At 24.9% G+C, this 16,447-nt stretch overlaps 7 protein-coding genes across 7 annotated transcripts; 4 read left to right on the top strand and 3 right to left on the bottom strand.

The window, feature by feature from the left end:
* Positions 1-164: 164 nt before the first annotated feature.
* Positions 165-555, top strand: DICPUDRAFT_159243 (uncharacterized protein; the record flags this gene model as incomplete). The annotated part of the gene is made up of 2 exons (XM_003294221.1): positions 165-391; positions 414-555. 2 exons carry the CDS (start codon positions 165-167, stop codon positions 553-555), a joined length of 369 nt encoding a protein of 122 aa, XP_003294269.1.
* A 150-nt stretch (positions 556-705) lies between these two features.
* DICPUDRAFT_159242 (uncharacterized protein) lies at positions 706-4,500 on the top strand (the record flags this gene model as incomplete). Its single annotated transcript, XM_003294220.1, has 5 exons — positions 706-877; positions 2,167-2,387; positions 2,450-2,674; positions 3,347-3,485; positions 3,974-4,500. 5 exons carry the CDS (start codon positions 706-708, stop codon positions 4,498-4,500), a joined length of 1,284 nt encoding a protein of 427 aa, XP_003294268.1.
* A 1,039-nt stretch (positions 4,501-5,539) lies between these two features.
* Positions 5,540-6,966, bottom strand: DICPUDRAFT_84751 (uncharacterized protein; the record flags this gene model as incomplete). Its single annotated transcript, XM_003294217.1, has 2 exons — positions 5,540-5,896; positions 6,901-6,966. The coding sequence occupies 2 exons, from the start codon at positions 6,964-6,966 to the stop codon at positions 5,540-5,542; spliced, it is 423 nt and encodes a 140-aa protein (XP_003294265.1).
* Positions 6,967-7,893: 927 nt separating this feature from the next.
* Positions 7,894-8,229, bottom strand: DICPUDRAFT_159239 (uncharacterized protein; the record flags this gene model as incomplete). The annotated part of the gene is made up of 1 exon (XM_003294216.1): positions 7,894-8,229. The coding sequence occupies one exon, from the start codon at positions 8,227-8,229 to the stop codon at positions 7,894-7,896; it is 336 nt and encodes a 111-aa protein (XP_003294264.1).
* Positions 8,230-8,506: 277 nt separating this feature from the next.
* DICPUDRAFT_159238 (uncharacterized protein) lies at positions 8,507-8,728 on the bottom strand (the record flags this gene model as incomplete). Its single annotated transcript, XM_003294215.1, has 1 exon — positions 8,507-8,728. One exon carries the CDS (start codon positions 8,726-8,728, stop codon positions 8,507-8,509), a length of 222 nt encoding a protein of 73 aa, XP_003294263.1.
* A 2,926-nt stretch (positions 8,729-11,654) lies between these two features.
* DICPUDRAFT_11068 (uncharacterized protein) lies at positions 11,655-12,086 on the top strand (the record flags this gene model as incomplete). Its single annotated transcript, XM_003294219.1, has 1 exon — positions 11,655-12,086. A coding segment is annotated over one exon (432 nt), but the record flags the coding sequence as incomplete, so codon positions are not given.
* A 2,431-nt stretch (positions 12,087-14,517) lies between these two features.
* On the top strand, positions 14,518-15,420 carry DICPUDRAFT_159234 (uncharacterized protein; the record flags this gene model as incomplete). Its single annotated transcript, XM_003294218.1, has 3 exons — positions 14,518-14,772; positions 14,870-15,206; positions 15,293-15,420. 3 exons carry the CDS (start codon positions 14,518-14,520, stop codon positions 15,418-15,420), a joined length of 720 nt encoding a protein of 239 aa, XP_003294266.1.
* Positions 15,421-16,447: the final 1,027 nt, after the last annotated feature.

Here is a 16,447-nt window from a genome sequence, read left to right as displayed (position 1 = left end):
GTATAAGGATACTAAAACATCATTAATCAAAAAAAAAAAAAAAAAAAAAAGAAAAAAAGAAAAAAAAAGAAAAAAACAAATTTTTTAAATAAATCTTTTTTTTGGATAAATAAACCCAAAAAAACAATAATATAAAACCAAAAAAAATATATAAAATAAATGAAATGGATATCGAATTTAAAGCTGATCCAAATGAAATATATTTACTTGCAGCAAACTCAAAAATGTTGAAAGTAAACAGAGCTTTGCAAGTATCGGGTCATTACAAATTGAAGCTCGCTGCCTTAGATCTCCTTGATGACCATGTCTCAAATAAAGATTTATTATCAGATTTAAGCCACAACCAATATGCTTCAGCTATTAACTACCAATCTTACTCTCAAGTGCCATGGTAGTGTAAAATATTTAAATAGTGTTAAGGATAAAGCCAGCTCTTTATTAACTAAAATGATTATCAAAGAATGGGGAAGTTCAGATGCTACCGTAGAAAACCGTAAATTCATCTCTGATAGCCTCAAATTAATTGTAGACCCAGTTTCCTTACCAGAAAAATAATGTTGGGAAGAAGTTAAAGATTCCTTTATTATCTTGGGTAAATTCTCTCAAATCAAAAATGAAACAATAGTTTTTGAAGGCTTTCATAAATCAAAAAGAGAAAATAACAAGCCAGAAATTAGCAGATCTTCATTTGTCTCATACCTAGAGATGGTTAATAAAGCATCAAATGACTCAAAGCTTCGATATAGAAATGAATGGAAAAATATCGAACCATTAGCAATCCAGGTATCAGAATTAATTTCCAAAGCACCATTGCCTGCCCGTAATGGCTTATATTGTAACAAAATTTTATGGTGTTTAGAAGTAGCAAGAAAAAAAGGTAATATCACCAAAAAATAAATGAAGATTTTCCATACTTGTTAAGAATTTATGATCAAATAACATGAAGCAAGTTGCAAAAAAGACATCAGTTTTGAAGAAATGTAGTAATATAGATCAAATGAAACATACAATAATATTTGTCAATTTCCATTAATTGATTATATATTTCAATTTTGTAATATTTCAAAATTCACATATTGGTATTTTACACAAATATCAATATACTATAAGTTGTCTCCACTGAATTGAAAAAATCAACATCACTTTTCTAATAAGGTATTATTTTTTTATTTTTTTTTCAAATACATTTATCATTATATTAAAACTTTTTTATTTTAACAATATAGATTCAATTATCTTTTATAAAAACAGTTTTAACAACTAAGCCACCAAGGCATTTTTTATTTTTTAAAATAATAAAGTGAAGATGCAATATAAGATGAAATTCAGGATAAAAGTGAAATTTAAGAAAATTCAAAAGTATTAAACTAAAATACAAATAGTATTGATTTTTAAAACCTCATCCAGTTTATAAAACCGAAAAAGCCGAGTACACTTAAAAACAATAATCAAAATTTTAAAAAATAATTTTTATAATAATAAATAATAACAAAATTTTATTTGACTATAATAAAGAAAAATAAAATATTCATAAAAAAGTAATTTATTTGTATATTTTTAATGCTATTAACATAGAACTATTTTATTTATTTAATTTTTTGATGGTAGTTCTTTGTTGTTTTATTATCATATTATTTAAGACTTGCTGGTGATGTTTCTAGGTTCAATCTTAGTCTCTTATTGGATATAGATTTCACTTTCGATATTATTACTTTTAATATATTTTCTACGACTGAGTGACCTATTACCTTAGTGTTTATTAAGTGATTGAAAAATTATGATTATCTTCAGTTTTTACCAATTATCGTTATCACAGTAGGGGAATAATACCTGATTTAATTGTTTTCTTATTTCATTTTCATTATAAGCTGTCTTTGGGTGTTGTTTGTGATTCTTTCAAAAGTATACTACCCCAATTTTTAGTAAATATCAACACGTTATCATAGCCATTTTAAATTTTTAAAATAATTTATTTTTAAAAAATCTAATAATTTTTTTTAAAATTTTTTTCTTTAATTTTTTTCTTTAATTTTTTTTTTATTTTTATTTTTTTCGATCACAACAAACAAAAAAACACATAAATAATTTTAATAATGTAAACTATAGCACATCCAATAATAATTCAAATAATAATGCCAATGGTTCAAATAATAATACATTAAATAGTTCATGCAATAGTACACAGTGGTTTAAATTCAAATAGAAATAATTTAACATCATCAACAGCATCATTAACAAACATTCCAACTATTATAACAACTTCACCATCATCTTCATTAAAGAATAGTAATAGGTCAATAGTTTTGTTGCTGCATCATACTCCTCAGTTAATTCGACAACAAAGTAATAATTTAACATCATATGACGAGGTTGAAAAAGGATTCAGGGTCCATGAGGAAGATGAGGCAGTCGAATTAAACGAATCATTAAATGAATTTAACAATGAAAGCAGGTTGGTGTTGGTCGTGACGATAGTGATGTTGGCGAGGCTCAAGAAGAAGATGATGACAATAACAAGAATATGGAATTTAAATTCGATTTAGATTTGACTACAATTAATGTAATGGACTATATCGATGACTTTGAAAAGAAATTATTGGAATATTCAGAAAAAGAACAAGTAGTTCAAGATTTCAACAAAAATAACATAGATTTAATTCAATATTCAAAACAGGTATGAGAATCACTAGAAAAATGTGACAAAGAAATGAATGCACAAACAGAAAAAATGTAGTTGAAAAATTACATAATTGACGAGGTTTCAATATCAGATGATTTAATAACGTATGTAAATCGTAACACCTTTATATTTAAAGTTAAAAATATACTAATTCTTATTTGTTTATAGTTTATTAACACATGGCGAAGTTAATGATCAATATTTACAATATCTATCAATCTTTAGTAAAAAATTGGATATATTCAAACACAAAAAAGCGAAGGTGTATTTGCCACAGGTGAAGTTGAGGTTATATTAAAATTAAAACCTTTCGATAACAGGTAAGTAAATTAATACATTATTTTAAAACAACAACAACAACAACAACAACAACAACAACAACAACAACAACAACGAACCCATATACATATAGAAAATGGCATCGTTAAGGAAATAGAAACAGAATTACTAACATAAATTAAATTAACTTTATTAATTTTCAAAAGACAGATTTACCAAATTAAAACCATTCAATACCCTTACAGGATCTGCTATCGTCGATATCATGAGTGAAAGGATATTAATCAACTATATAAAGATTTGGCCTAATTAATCCAACCACGAACTATTGCTTCTATATTATAATCTCAAAACCAATATCAATAACTATCATAAAAAGTCACAAAGTCGCAGAAACTCAAAGTCTTTCAATCTCGAGTAAATCAGATAAAGCAAAGTTCAAATCAATTTCAAGTTCACGTACAAATTCAAAAAGTGTTAATGGATGAACGTTCAGCTCTTATAGACGTTGGTGCACAGTTATCATGTATGAAAAAAACATTGGCAAAATAAAAGATTAAACTTAGATCCAACTAAATACTAAACACTAATGAAGATATTCAATCTAATCAACTGTATATATGAATCTCAATACATTTGCCTTGGCCCAAGCAACAGTGATAGAACACAAATAGTTTAGATATGGAAAAGGGTAAACTTCAGCTTTCGTAAATATTGTTCAAATAGTGAAACAGTCCCTTTTACAATAAGATCTAGTTACTTGTGCTCGTAATATTAGAATATTTTAGCAATCAATCAAATAATTCAAAAAAATAATCAAGTATATATTTAAATATCGAATTAAAAAAATATAATAATGGATCACAAAATTTAAATACCCCAATATTAGCCATCTATATAAAAAAAATAATAGTATTAACTCAGTAAATCAATAATCAGTCCTCAGTTATTAGAAGCCTTTAAGAAAGCTAATATTATAACATTTTATAAAAATTAATTGTTAAAAATCAATAGTACCAAACCAAAGGCAGTCCTCATTAAGAAATAACAGTCACACCCAAACATCACCAAATTCGACATTTTATCATATAATTAATAAAACGCCTCACATTTTCAGGACCATCACTGCTGCGGATGCTGCTGCTGCAGGTAGTGCTGCTACTGCGGGTGGTGAAGGTGGCACAGATGGTACAGGTGACTCATCAACAAGTGGATCAACAGGTATAATAGCAGGTAGCTCTTCAGACTGGAAAGACTCTTCAGACGCATCAGAGGACTCTTCAAAAGGCTCATCAGATAGCATATCATCATCAGCTAGTGATTCATTTTCACCATCTCCCAAACTTCAAATTCCTAATCTTCTTCAAACTATAAAAATAATATTAACGTCTCTGTCTTATGAACATACCAAGAAATACAAAGTAGATGATCAAATAATACAATTTTTCAACATTGGTCATGATACTTCAGTTGGCATATCAGAAGTTTCACTGAGTTCTCGTGCTGATAGAGGGGATGGCATTGGTTTCAAAGCAAGCTGATGAATTCGAAGAGAAGGCAGAAAAAATAAATCCATTAAAAGGGTAGCATCAAATTCATCGAAATCAAATGTTGGTATTTCAAATGCAGGTGCTAATAGTTCCCAATCCTTCAGAAGAAATCAATGGCGATAGAATCAAAGAGACTGAACATGAATATGATAGTTATAGAATTGCAAAAGAGAATTTAGCAATGGAAAAAGATTTAGAAACCAAACAGTTAATAGAAAGTCAAAGAAATAGCAGTAGATCCAAGAAATCTCGATGACGAACTTCCAACTGAAATGATGATACAGGTTGAACAACTTAGATAATTAGAGATTTCTGACTCAAAAGGTTCATTTGGAAACAGTTAGAAATGAAAATACTCAATTAAAATTGAAAATCATCAAATAATTTAAAATCACCACCATCACCATTTAATAAAAATAACAACACCTCCACAACATTTACCTTCAATTTTAAAATATCTCTGCAGTTCTACCAACTTCACTTACCAAACCATATTCTAGAGAACAGAACTAATAAATTCAGTAAACTAAAATAATAAAATAATATTGATAATAAATTAAAATTAGATATAAATTAAAATTAAATAAAAATTTTTTTAAAAGTGATATTTTTTTTCAATGACAAAATATATTAGAATCAGTTTAAGGTAATATATATAAATAATTTATTTTTAGGGTTAATTTAACAGCATCTTCTACGACGATGACCAATATCGATATCAATATTGATAATGTTAGTGTTAACACCACTGCATGGATTAAAACATGGATTGAAACCACATGAACTGCCACTTAAGCTATTACCAAATTTTTTTTTTTTTAATTTTTTTTTTTATTTATTTTATTTAAATTAACCTGCAAATGTGAAACCTTTATCTTTATCGATTACCTTTTCTATTATTAATTTTATTATTGCATTGGTATTGTCTTCTTTAATTCCTATTTGATTGAATGTGGTGACTGATTCTTGCTTATTTGTAAATATCTAGTTGTTTGATAAATTGTTATTTGTTGATTGTTAAAGTCTAATTCTATAATTGAATCGATATTGAATATCCTATAAATTGATTTTTAATTATAACTGTTCCATAGTTATTGGTTTCTGTTTCTGTTTCTGTTTCTGTTTCTGTTTCTGTTTCTGTTTCTGCTTGATTATTATTATTATTGTTATTAATTGGTGATGAACAATCGAAACCTGTGTATTCTGAATTACATTTGCATGTACCTGTTGTTTTATCGCATATTCCATGTTCATAGTATTTAGATGAACATTCTTTTTCTGTGGTATAATATGGATATATGTTACCACTCCATGTGATTGTATTTTGTGTGAAATTGACTTTTATTGAACCAATATTACCTGTTGTGATTGTTGTTTTGATTTGATTCTGATGATAATATATTATATTTAATTTGACACCAATCGATTCTAAATATTTGATCCTTTAGAATTTGCTGATCTTAAAAGTGTTTTTTAGTTGTACAAACATTCTTTTATCGGGTTTTAAAATCTTCAATACCAAAATATTTGATATCGTAATTGCATACTTTACAATATTTATTCTTTCTTGAAGACTGTTCATAAATCAATTGGTTTGATGGTGTGTCTTTGCTAATGTTTGGGAATATATATGTTCATTGAAAAGCTAAATATTTTACATTCTTTATCTTTTAAAACTGCTTCACTGTATGTATGCTTTATTTAATGGTGATTATGTCTATGTGTAGTAGTTTAGTGATTGTATATTTTATTTTTAATTAGTATAACATTATATAAAACAATTGTGTGCAGTATTATTTTTAGAAAATAAAAAAATAAAAAAAAAAATAAAAAAATTAATTTTAAATTTTTTTTTTTTTATTAAATATCATTATTTTTTTAATGCACCCACTTTTATAATAATAATAATTACTTTTAGAAAAGATTTCAAACAAGATGGAAAAAATTACTATATGGTTTAAAATAATAAAAAACAATAAAAATTTATTTTATTTAAAATTTAAATAAGCTTTTAAACTAAAGATCTTTATTTTGATAATGAATAGAAAATAACTAGGGATGGAGAATTTTTAATTCTATATAATAATAATAAATGATAAAATTGATGATAAAGGTGAACCCGGATCTGTGACCAAATGACATTAATTTGTACATAATAAAACGGATGAATAAACCCATTGTTGAAAATAAACTTTATAGGAAAGAATGCAATTAATTCTGAGTAAATAGATTTTAGAATTGAAATTTCGTTTTTTTCAAATTGATTAACTTGGATTTAGATTTGGAAGGCATAAAGAATTGATGAATGAATAGAGTTGGATGGATTACTTTTCTTATTTTTATATGACATGATTATTTTGATGATTATTATTCCATATTAATATTATTTACTCTATTATCTTTATCCTTGTCTTGATCGAATTTTGCATTATTATTTATAATATAATCTATATCCATTATTTTTGTTATTTGTTTTAATATTATAATCGTTATTTGAATATGATTATTATTTATATTATTATCATTTTTATTTTCATTATTATTAAATAGAAAGTATTCTAATCTTTTTAAGTTTTAAAATTAAATATTAGTTTCTTTTATATTCAAAAATAATAATAACAATTATAAAAATATAAACTTTATAAATACCTTTAAAGTACAAATATTTGATGAATGACCTGAAAACCACAATTAATAAGAATTATGTAAACCCCAATAAATAATGGGTGACTTGAAAAAACCGAATGCTTGATAAATGACATAAAAAACCCAATTTAAAAAGAATAAACTAAACCCAATGAATGATGAACGATTTGAAAAAACCACAGCGTTTAAAGAATTAAAAAAACCCACGATGTTTGATGAATTAAAAACCCACAATGATTGACGAATTAAAAACAACAGCTTTTGAATAACTTAATAAACCCACAATGTATGATGAAATAATTGAAAAACAACCCCAATGTTTATTGAATGACTCGAAACCCACAATGTATGATGAACGATTTGAAAAAACCACAGAGTTTGAATTGAAACTCCATTTAGAAAGAATATATCGAACCCCCAATGTTTGATGAATGACTTGGTAACCCCTATTAAAAAGAAAATACTGAACCCCAAATTTTTGATGAATGCAGATTAAAAAGAAGATATTGAACCCCAAATGTTTGATGAGTGACCTGAAAGAAACCTCAGTGTTAAATGAATTACTTGAAAAACACAATTATAAAGAAAATACTGAGCCGCGATATAATGGAACATATGGAACCCCTAATGTATGAATAAATACTCGAAATAAATAAATCATTATTAAACCAAATATGAATTGACTCTATCTTTGTATTTTGGCTTTTCATTAATTATTTATTTTCATTTTGTGAAAATTTAATTTTCTTTTTTATCTCTTCCATCTATGTCTTTATCCCTTTCTTTTCTCTTTTTTCTATTTTCTTTTTCCATTTCTTTTTGTCTTTTCCTTTCTTTTTCTTTTTTTCTCTTTTCGATTTCTTTTTGTCTTTTTCTTTCCTTTTGTTTTTGTCTCTTTTCATCTTTTTCTCTTTTAAGCTTTATTATTTGTTCATTTTGGCTGTAATTTGTTAATAAAAGAGTTGGGCCATTATTATCTGTTTGATTTCTTCTTTTTGCTATTTCATCAAACTCATTCCAAGCCTCATGGACCTTTTGTTTTACTCTTCTTTCAATTTCTTGTTTTGTGTCCATAAGATTTGCCCTTTTTTTATGATTATGTTGATGCTGATGCTGATCCTGATGATATTGGTGTTGATTATGACGATGTTGGGTATAGTTTTGATCTGATTCCTCATCAAAATTAGAAAAGGTTGGTGGAATAATTTGTGGTTGTGAGGGGTGGGTGTGGTGTATATTGTAGTTGTAGTTGATGATGTTGATGTTGATGCTGATTTTGATGCTGATGCTGATGCTGATGTTGATATTGATATTGATGTTGATAATGAAATTGATGTTGTTGATGTTGATGTTATTGTTGTTGTTGTTTGATTATTTCATCTATATCCTCAACTAAACTATAATGGGTTGTTGGGGTGTGTTGTGGTTGTTGTGGTTGGGTTTGTTGTGGTTGTTGTTGTTGGGTTTGTTGGGTTTGTTGGGTTTGTTGGTCATTATTATTGGTTGAAAGTTTACAATATAAAATAACTAGGACTGCAAAAAAATAGAAAATTAAATCTATTAAAGAAAACATTTTATTTTATTATGATTGTAATAATTTGTTTCAGTAATGAAATTTAAAAATTAAAAAAAAAAAATTCAAATAAATAAAAAAAAAAATTTTTTAAAAAGAAAGAACTGTTTTGAAAATTTTTATTTTTTTTATAATATAAAGAAAAAAATAAAAAAAATAATTATAAAGTAATAATTTAGTTTATATCTTTTTTTTATACTGATTATTGATCTTTTTTTTATTTTATTTCGATTTTTTATTTAATTTTCTTTTAAATGATATCCAAAACCTTATACAAAATATTTCATTTTAAAAATAATTTTTAAAAAAAAAAAAAAAAAATTTATTAATTTTCATAATTATTCGATTTACAAAAGAATCAATATTCCATTTATTTTATAAATATTAATTAAATTATTTCTAGTGTACAACAAATAAGATTAAAAAATTGAAACTTTTATTATTTTATTATTTATTTTTTAAGAAAATAAAAAAAAAAAAGAAAAAAATTATGTTTGTTTTCATTGGATAGTGACAGTAGCAGGGGCAAGGCAGCAGGAGTAGCAGAAGCAGCAGTAGTACAAGCAGCAGGAGCAATATCAGTAGCATCAGGACCAGTAGTAGTAGCAGGGGTAGCAGGGGTAGCAGCAGTACCAGCGGGGCAGCAGGGGTAGCAGCAGTTGCAGGGGTAGCAGTACCAGCAGGGGCAGCAGCAGTTGTAGGGGCAGTACTACCAGCAGGGGTGACAGCAGTTGCAGGGGCAGTACTACCAGCAGGGGGCAGCAGTACCAGCGGGGCAGTAGCAGTACCAGCAGTTGCAGGGGCAGTACTACCAGCAGGGGCAGGTGATTAGTTTACGATAAAAATGAATTTAATCTTTTTAATTCAATATATTTGGGGAATATAAAATATTAATTTTAAGATTATTAAAAATAATAATTATAAAAAAAACATCATTTATTAAATAGATAAATAATATAATTTTCATTTTTTTTAATTTTAATTTGTATTTTTATTTTCATTCATTTAACTACTTTAATAAACTAATTTTAAAATAAAAAGTATTGTTATTAAAATAAAATATAGTAAAGGAATAGTATCACAAAAAAATCAAGAAAATCAAAGAGGTATAAAAAAAAATGAAAGTAAAAATAAAATTATTTTTTTATATTTAAATTGTCGTTTTTTTATTTTTAATATTATTGAAAAAATTATTTTGATTAATGTGGTCTAATTCCCCATTTCATAAATTTTTGAATTAAAGTTTGTTAATGATTGTAAATTTCTAATCTATAACCTTATTCCTCTTCTTAATGGATTTGATAAAATACCAGCTTTTTAACCTATAAGTGTTTTTGCCAATCTAAAACACATTCAAAATCAGAATCTAGTCCTTCTTCAACTATAACTTTACATTTGCAACACTCCATCTTTTTGTCTATATAGAGTTCTTTTTGTGTTGTAGTTGGAGCTGTTATAAGTGGTGTTGTTAGATTGGAATTGTTGTTCTATTTCAACTAACCTTCTAATCATATCTCTTTGCTCATCTTCATTTGGTGATTGAAATCTGTATTCTTATTATTTCTGAATTATCCACATTTATTTAAATAAATATTATATAACTATTATTAATTATGTAATTATTTTGCTAAATTATTATTATTATAAAAACTATAGTTGAAATAAATAAAAAAAAAGAATTTAAAAAGTTATTGATTGAAATAAAGGAAAAGAAAAGAAAAGAAAAGAAAAGAAAAGAAAAGAAAAGAAAAGAAAAGAAAAGAAAAGAAAAAAAAAAAAAAAAAAAAAAAAAATTAATAATGAAATTTTATATAAAGATGAAAACTTTACTTTATATAGTTGATTATAAGGTAATCTGTATAAAAGTTAAGTTCGCAATTTATATGATTTTTTCCAATTGTTTTTTTTTTTTTTTAGAAAATTATTTTTTTATTTATTAAATTTTTTAAATTTTTTAAATTTTTTTAAATTTTAATTAAAAAAAAATGTGTTTTATAAATTTTTTTTTTTTTTTTTTAATTAAAAATTATAGCTTTTATAACCACACACACTATTTTACATTTTATATTGCTTTTTTTTTTACACCAATCAACTTTACCCATAGCATAATATTATTTTATTATATTTTTTTTTTTTTTTACCCCCCCCATTCAACTTCACTTTTTATAAGATTTGTTTTTTTGTAAATAAAATTTTATTTTTAGTTTTTATATTAAAAAAAAAAAAAAAAAAAAATTAATATATTTTGTAAATAAATTAGTTTATTATATTATTTGTTATTTGTTATTTATTTTTTTTGTAAATAATTGTTTGTATATTATATAAAAAAAAAAAAAAAAATATTATTTATTAATAAATTATTTTTATTATATTTGTAAATAGTAAAAAAATGTTTTATTTTGAAATTAGTTTTTTAGTTTTCTTCATTTTTTATTGGTTTTTAAAAAAAATCAAAAATAACACCACCAAACACTACTACCCAGATGGAACCGAGTATGAGGAAGACTTGTTCCTCGACGACGAATTTTATGAGGATTTCCATAAAAAAAATAACCCACCACAACAAAATCCTCAATCACTATCACAACCACAACCAACAACCAACAATAACAACCACAACATAATCCAAGACCAACTATCACAATCGCCCCCACCCCAACAACCACAACCACTATCACAATCACAATCTCAAACACAATCACAATCACAACCAAAATCAAAAAACACTGCATCCACCCCTGATTACAAAAAACTTCTTCAAAGTATTCGTGATTACGAAATAGAAGAAGAAGAAGAACAACAACAACAACAACAACAAGAATCACAGCCAAAATCACAACAACAACCAACATTTACAGCCGCTACAGCCCCAACTATTTCAACTGCTATCAAAAATCCACAGCCATCACCACCTGAGGAAGCCATAAGACGTTTAAATCAACGTTTAGAGCTCTACCAATTAGAGAATAGTAGAGTAATTCCAGGAGATGGCAACTGTCAGATGTACGCCTTATCTGACCAAATTTTTGGAGACTTGGAACATAGTTTGGAAATTAGAAGAGCCATTGCCACATGGCTCATTAAAAATAAGAACCTCACCCTTAAAAATGGTGCAAGAATATCCCAATTTGCACATACTAAAAATTGGTATAAGTATTGCATCCGAATGGCAAGAAGCGGAACTTGGGGTGACCACTTAACATTAATTGCTGCTGCTGAAGTATATAAATCTAAAATAACAATTATTTCATCAGTCGAGTCTGATAGCAGCTTTTTCATTGAAATTGTTCCAAATTCAATTGAAAATGATAGAGCAATTATCTTATCTCATCATGCCGAAGAACACTATGGCTCAGTACGTCCAATGATGGTTCAAGACGTAAATTATTAAAATTATAGAAAATTCAGCCAGGTTATATTTTATTTTTAAAGGTAAATAATTATTATCTTTTTTTTTTTTATCTTTTATAATATTTTTTTATAATTTATTAATTCATTTTTTTAATACAATAGATTTCACTATTGTCATAATATTGACACTGGTCTATATATTTCGGTATTAGCTGTACAGCTAATCAATAATTTATAGACAGAAGGGTTTGCTAAATAATGGTATTACAAGTGGTAGTTCGCTCAGTGATTCAAATGGTGGTCTAAGCAATGTTTCAAGAGAGTTCAAGTGGTTCAAGAAATTTAAGTAGTGGTTCAAATGGTGGTCCCAATAATGTTTCAAGTAATCAGTGAAAAGGCAGTGAAAGTAATCGTTCAAGGGGTGGTCAAATGGTCGTTCAAGGGGTAGTTCGCGTGGGAATTCAAACGGTGGTCAAGAAATTTAAATTTTTAAGTTATATTTATAGTAATCAAATGTGGTTGGCTCAAGTAGCTATATAAAAAGTAAATCAAATGTGGTTGGTTCAAGTGGTAGTTCAAATAGTATTTCAAATAGTGATTTAGGTGGTGAAGCAAATGCAGTTTCAAGTGGTGTTATATCTATTATGATTCATGTGGTACTTCAAATGTTTAATACATTGAATTGTAGGAGTCCAAACAATTTAAATAATAATCGGTCAAGCTAACAAAACCAGATTAAGAACCGAAAACAAAAAAAGAGGTTAAAAGAATAAGGGAATTGAGTAGAGATCTTCGATTTGATAAGTTACTTATAAGAAAGATCAGAATTCGTCAAGAAATCATAACTTAAGTATGATATCTTTATTTAAAATTTTATTTAATATTAAATTATATATTAATAATCTTTTTATTTTATTTTTTCTTTAAATATATTAATTAACCACCCAATATTATAACAAAACAGTATACCGTAGTTGATTTATTGTGCCAATCAATCTCATGAACTATTTTATAAATATCATTAATTTTCTCTGGCCAAGTAATTATGATAGAAATAAAATAGTTTTATGAAGAGAAGGTAAAGAACACAGAAGTTTTCATAGCTATTCATCAAATTAGGTAATATCATACCTCGTCACTTCAAGAAGTCCATTAAACTTTAATTTTCACTCATCATCAAAATAATCACAGCGCAACAATTTATAGATTTATATCAACTATGGGAGAAATAAGGATTATGAAAAAAACTCACCTTCGATAAACTGGTTATAAAGATCCAGGCACAATTAGACAAATAAATATTTTTATAAACAAATTAAACTAATTTTAATATAAATTTAAAACAATTATAATAAAAAAAATAGAAATTTTTTAAATTATTTTTTTCATTGTTTTATCGTTTATTTTTCATAATTAAAAAAAAAAAAAAAGAAAACTATGCTTTTAGGTTCCGCTTAGGAAGGGGATGTGTAATGAATAAGGACCATTACTTTATAATTATTATTTTTATCAGCAACATAAACAATAAATATTTATTCATTTAAAGTATTGGAAACCAACCACAGTTTAAAATATAAATTATGTTATACAGTCATGATAGAAGTATAATATAATTTATATTTCAAATCAATTGCTAAGGAAAAACTATAAACACGGTATATCATATAATGGATTCAACAGACTTTGGAATTTATACTCTCAAATTACATCATCAATTTAAGTAATAGCAATAGCATAGGAGATAAAAAACATTTACAATATCCCCAATATAATAAATCCATCATATAAACTATTTGATTTATTAGAGATTTCACTCCTTCAATTAGAATACTCTCCTAAAATAATTAAAACATCTGCTTATTGCTCCGGAACGATCTACCTCGAAACATTGTGCTTAGTTTTATTAAAACAATGTCATTATTAACTTCAATGGGTACCAATGGTGATGACAGGGTGGTAAAATAACACATCAAAGTATTTTAAAAAATAAATAAAATATCATAATATCATATAAAATAATAACATAAAATCAAATTATTTCTTTTTTTTATTTTTTTTTATTTTTGATAAAATCTTAAAGATCCCAATCATAATTCATATTTGTTTTATGGATATATTTATATATTTTTTTGAAAAATCATACACCAAATAAATAAAATTAAAAAAAAAAAATTATTTTTTTAATTTTTTTTTATTTTTTTTAATTTAATTTTTTTTTTTTATTTTTTTTTAAATTTTCATATCTTTTATTTTATTGTTTTATTAAATAATATTTATAATACATAAATAATATCATTTTCATATTTATAATTATAAAATTAGGATAAATAAACAACAAAACATATTTATTTACATAAATTAAAAAAATATATAAATAATTAAAAAAAACATTGTATTTAATAAATATATTGTATTGTTTATAAAATTTAAAATAAAAAATGACATCTAGATGGGACCAACAGCAACAAGTACAGCAACAACCCCTATTAAATGGCTCATTAAATTCATTGTCGACAAATCTAGATAATTTAAAAAAAGAGAGAAGAAAATTAGAAAGTTATATAGATGGTAAATTAAATCAATTATCAACATTAAATGACAAGGTACAAAGGGACGATGAAAACGTCGATATTGAATATAGCAAAATTGACTTATCAGATTTAACTTCAGAACTTGACAGCGCTTTTAAAAATGTAATATTATTTTTAAATCTCTGATATAATACATCATATATTCAGATCTACTTACAAAAACAATTATAACAATATCAATATTTAATATATAATTTAGCTTCAAAGATGTAACGAACTATTAGTTGATGATCCAAATTTTAGTAGCAATAAAGAACATAAAGAGAAATTGGATGATTATTTAATAGAATATAGAAAATTAAAAAAAAATATAATAACTACATTAGAAAGGTCCGAATTATTAGAAGGCTCAACTTATAATAAAAATAAAGATACCGAAATCCCAATGACTAATCTCCTAAGAGAACATTCGTCACTCCAAAACAGTTCATATTTAACAGATTCAATTTTAGGTCAAGCAAGACAAGCCCACGAAGCATTAGAAAATCAAAGAAGAATTTTAAGAGGTGCCTCTTCAAAAATTACCTCAATGCCAAGTTTGTATCATATTCATACCAAAAATTATTATCACAACCAGTTATACTAATCTCATTATTATTATTATTTATACTTATACTCATAGATTTATTTCAAACAATTGATGGTGTTACATCAAAAATTAAAAGATATAAACAAAGAAATGTTGTTATTATAGGTTTATTAATTGGTGGTTTAATATGTTTCCTTTTGTATTATAGCTTTAAAAAATAAATCAAAAATAAAATAAATTATAATAGTAAATAAATAATAATAATAAAGTATATAGTAATAATATTTTTTTTAATGAAACCCATTTTAAAATTAAATATATTATTCAATAAACAAATCAAAAATTAAAAAAAAAAAAAGAAAAAATAATCAGATATTTTATTTCTTTATAATAATACTTAAAAAAAAAAACTTGCCATATTTTTATTATAATATATTGCATTTTATTGACATTTCAATTATCATTAATTAAAAATATCCTAATCACTTTTAACTTGCTTTAACGCAGTCAATCCAACACGTAAGAATATGACGGGTATTTTTAAATTTCATTTAATTATATTAATATAAAAAAAAAGATTTTTTTTTTTTTTTTTTTCTTTTTTTTTTTTTTTTCAAATAATTTATAGGAAGAAAGATTATTTTTTTTTTCTTCCAAATTATTATTATTTAATAAAGAATCTATAAAAATAATTATAAAAATAATAATATTAAAATAATTTTTTAAGAAATTTTTTAAAACCCAAAACATTCTAAAAAGAAAATTATAATTTTTTATTACACAAATAAAAATATAAAAAGAAAAGGTATAAAATTTTGTAAATACTATTTTATCATTTGTGTGGATTTGTGTGTAATTATGTGCATTTTTGTGCTAATTAATTAATTTATTTTTTTTGTAAATATAAAAGGATATCATGATATCCTTAAAAGAGAAGAGATTGAATTTCTTTTTTTTTTTTTTAAATAATTATGGATTGAATTAGATGAAGGCTAGATTCAGGGTGAAATGGTGTAGTGGTGTTGTAATGTGTGTGTGGGTTTTTGTGTGGCTTTTTGTGTGGGTTTTTTTTTTTTTTTTTTTTTGTCAATGCGGTGGTCTTTTAATAAGTTGGTTAAATAAAATCCCAAAAAAAAAGTATAAAATATCAAATCATCAAACACCAGTTTTAATTTTTTATTAAATTAATTAATTTTTTTTTTAAAAAAGTAATTTTTGATTTTTTAATAAATTTTAATATAATTAAAA

The sequence above is a fragment of the Dictyostelium purpureum genome (genome assembly GCF_000190715.1).
Source record: "Dictyostelium purpureum unplaced genomic scaffold DICPUscaffold_529, whole genome shotgun sequence".
In the NCBI taxonomy this organism is placed as follows: Eukaryota; Evosea; class Eumycetozoa; order Dictyosteliales; family Dictyosteliaceae; genus Dictyostelium; species Dictyostelium purpureum.
Note: the sequence above shows the minus strand (reverse complement) of the source record. Positions and strands in the feature narration are given on the sequence as shown.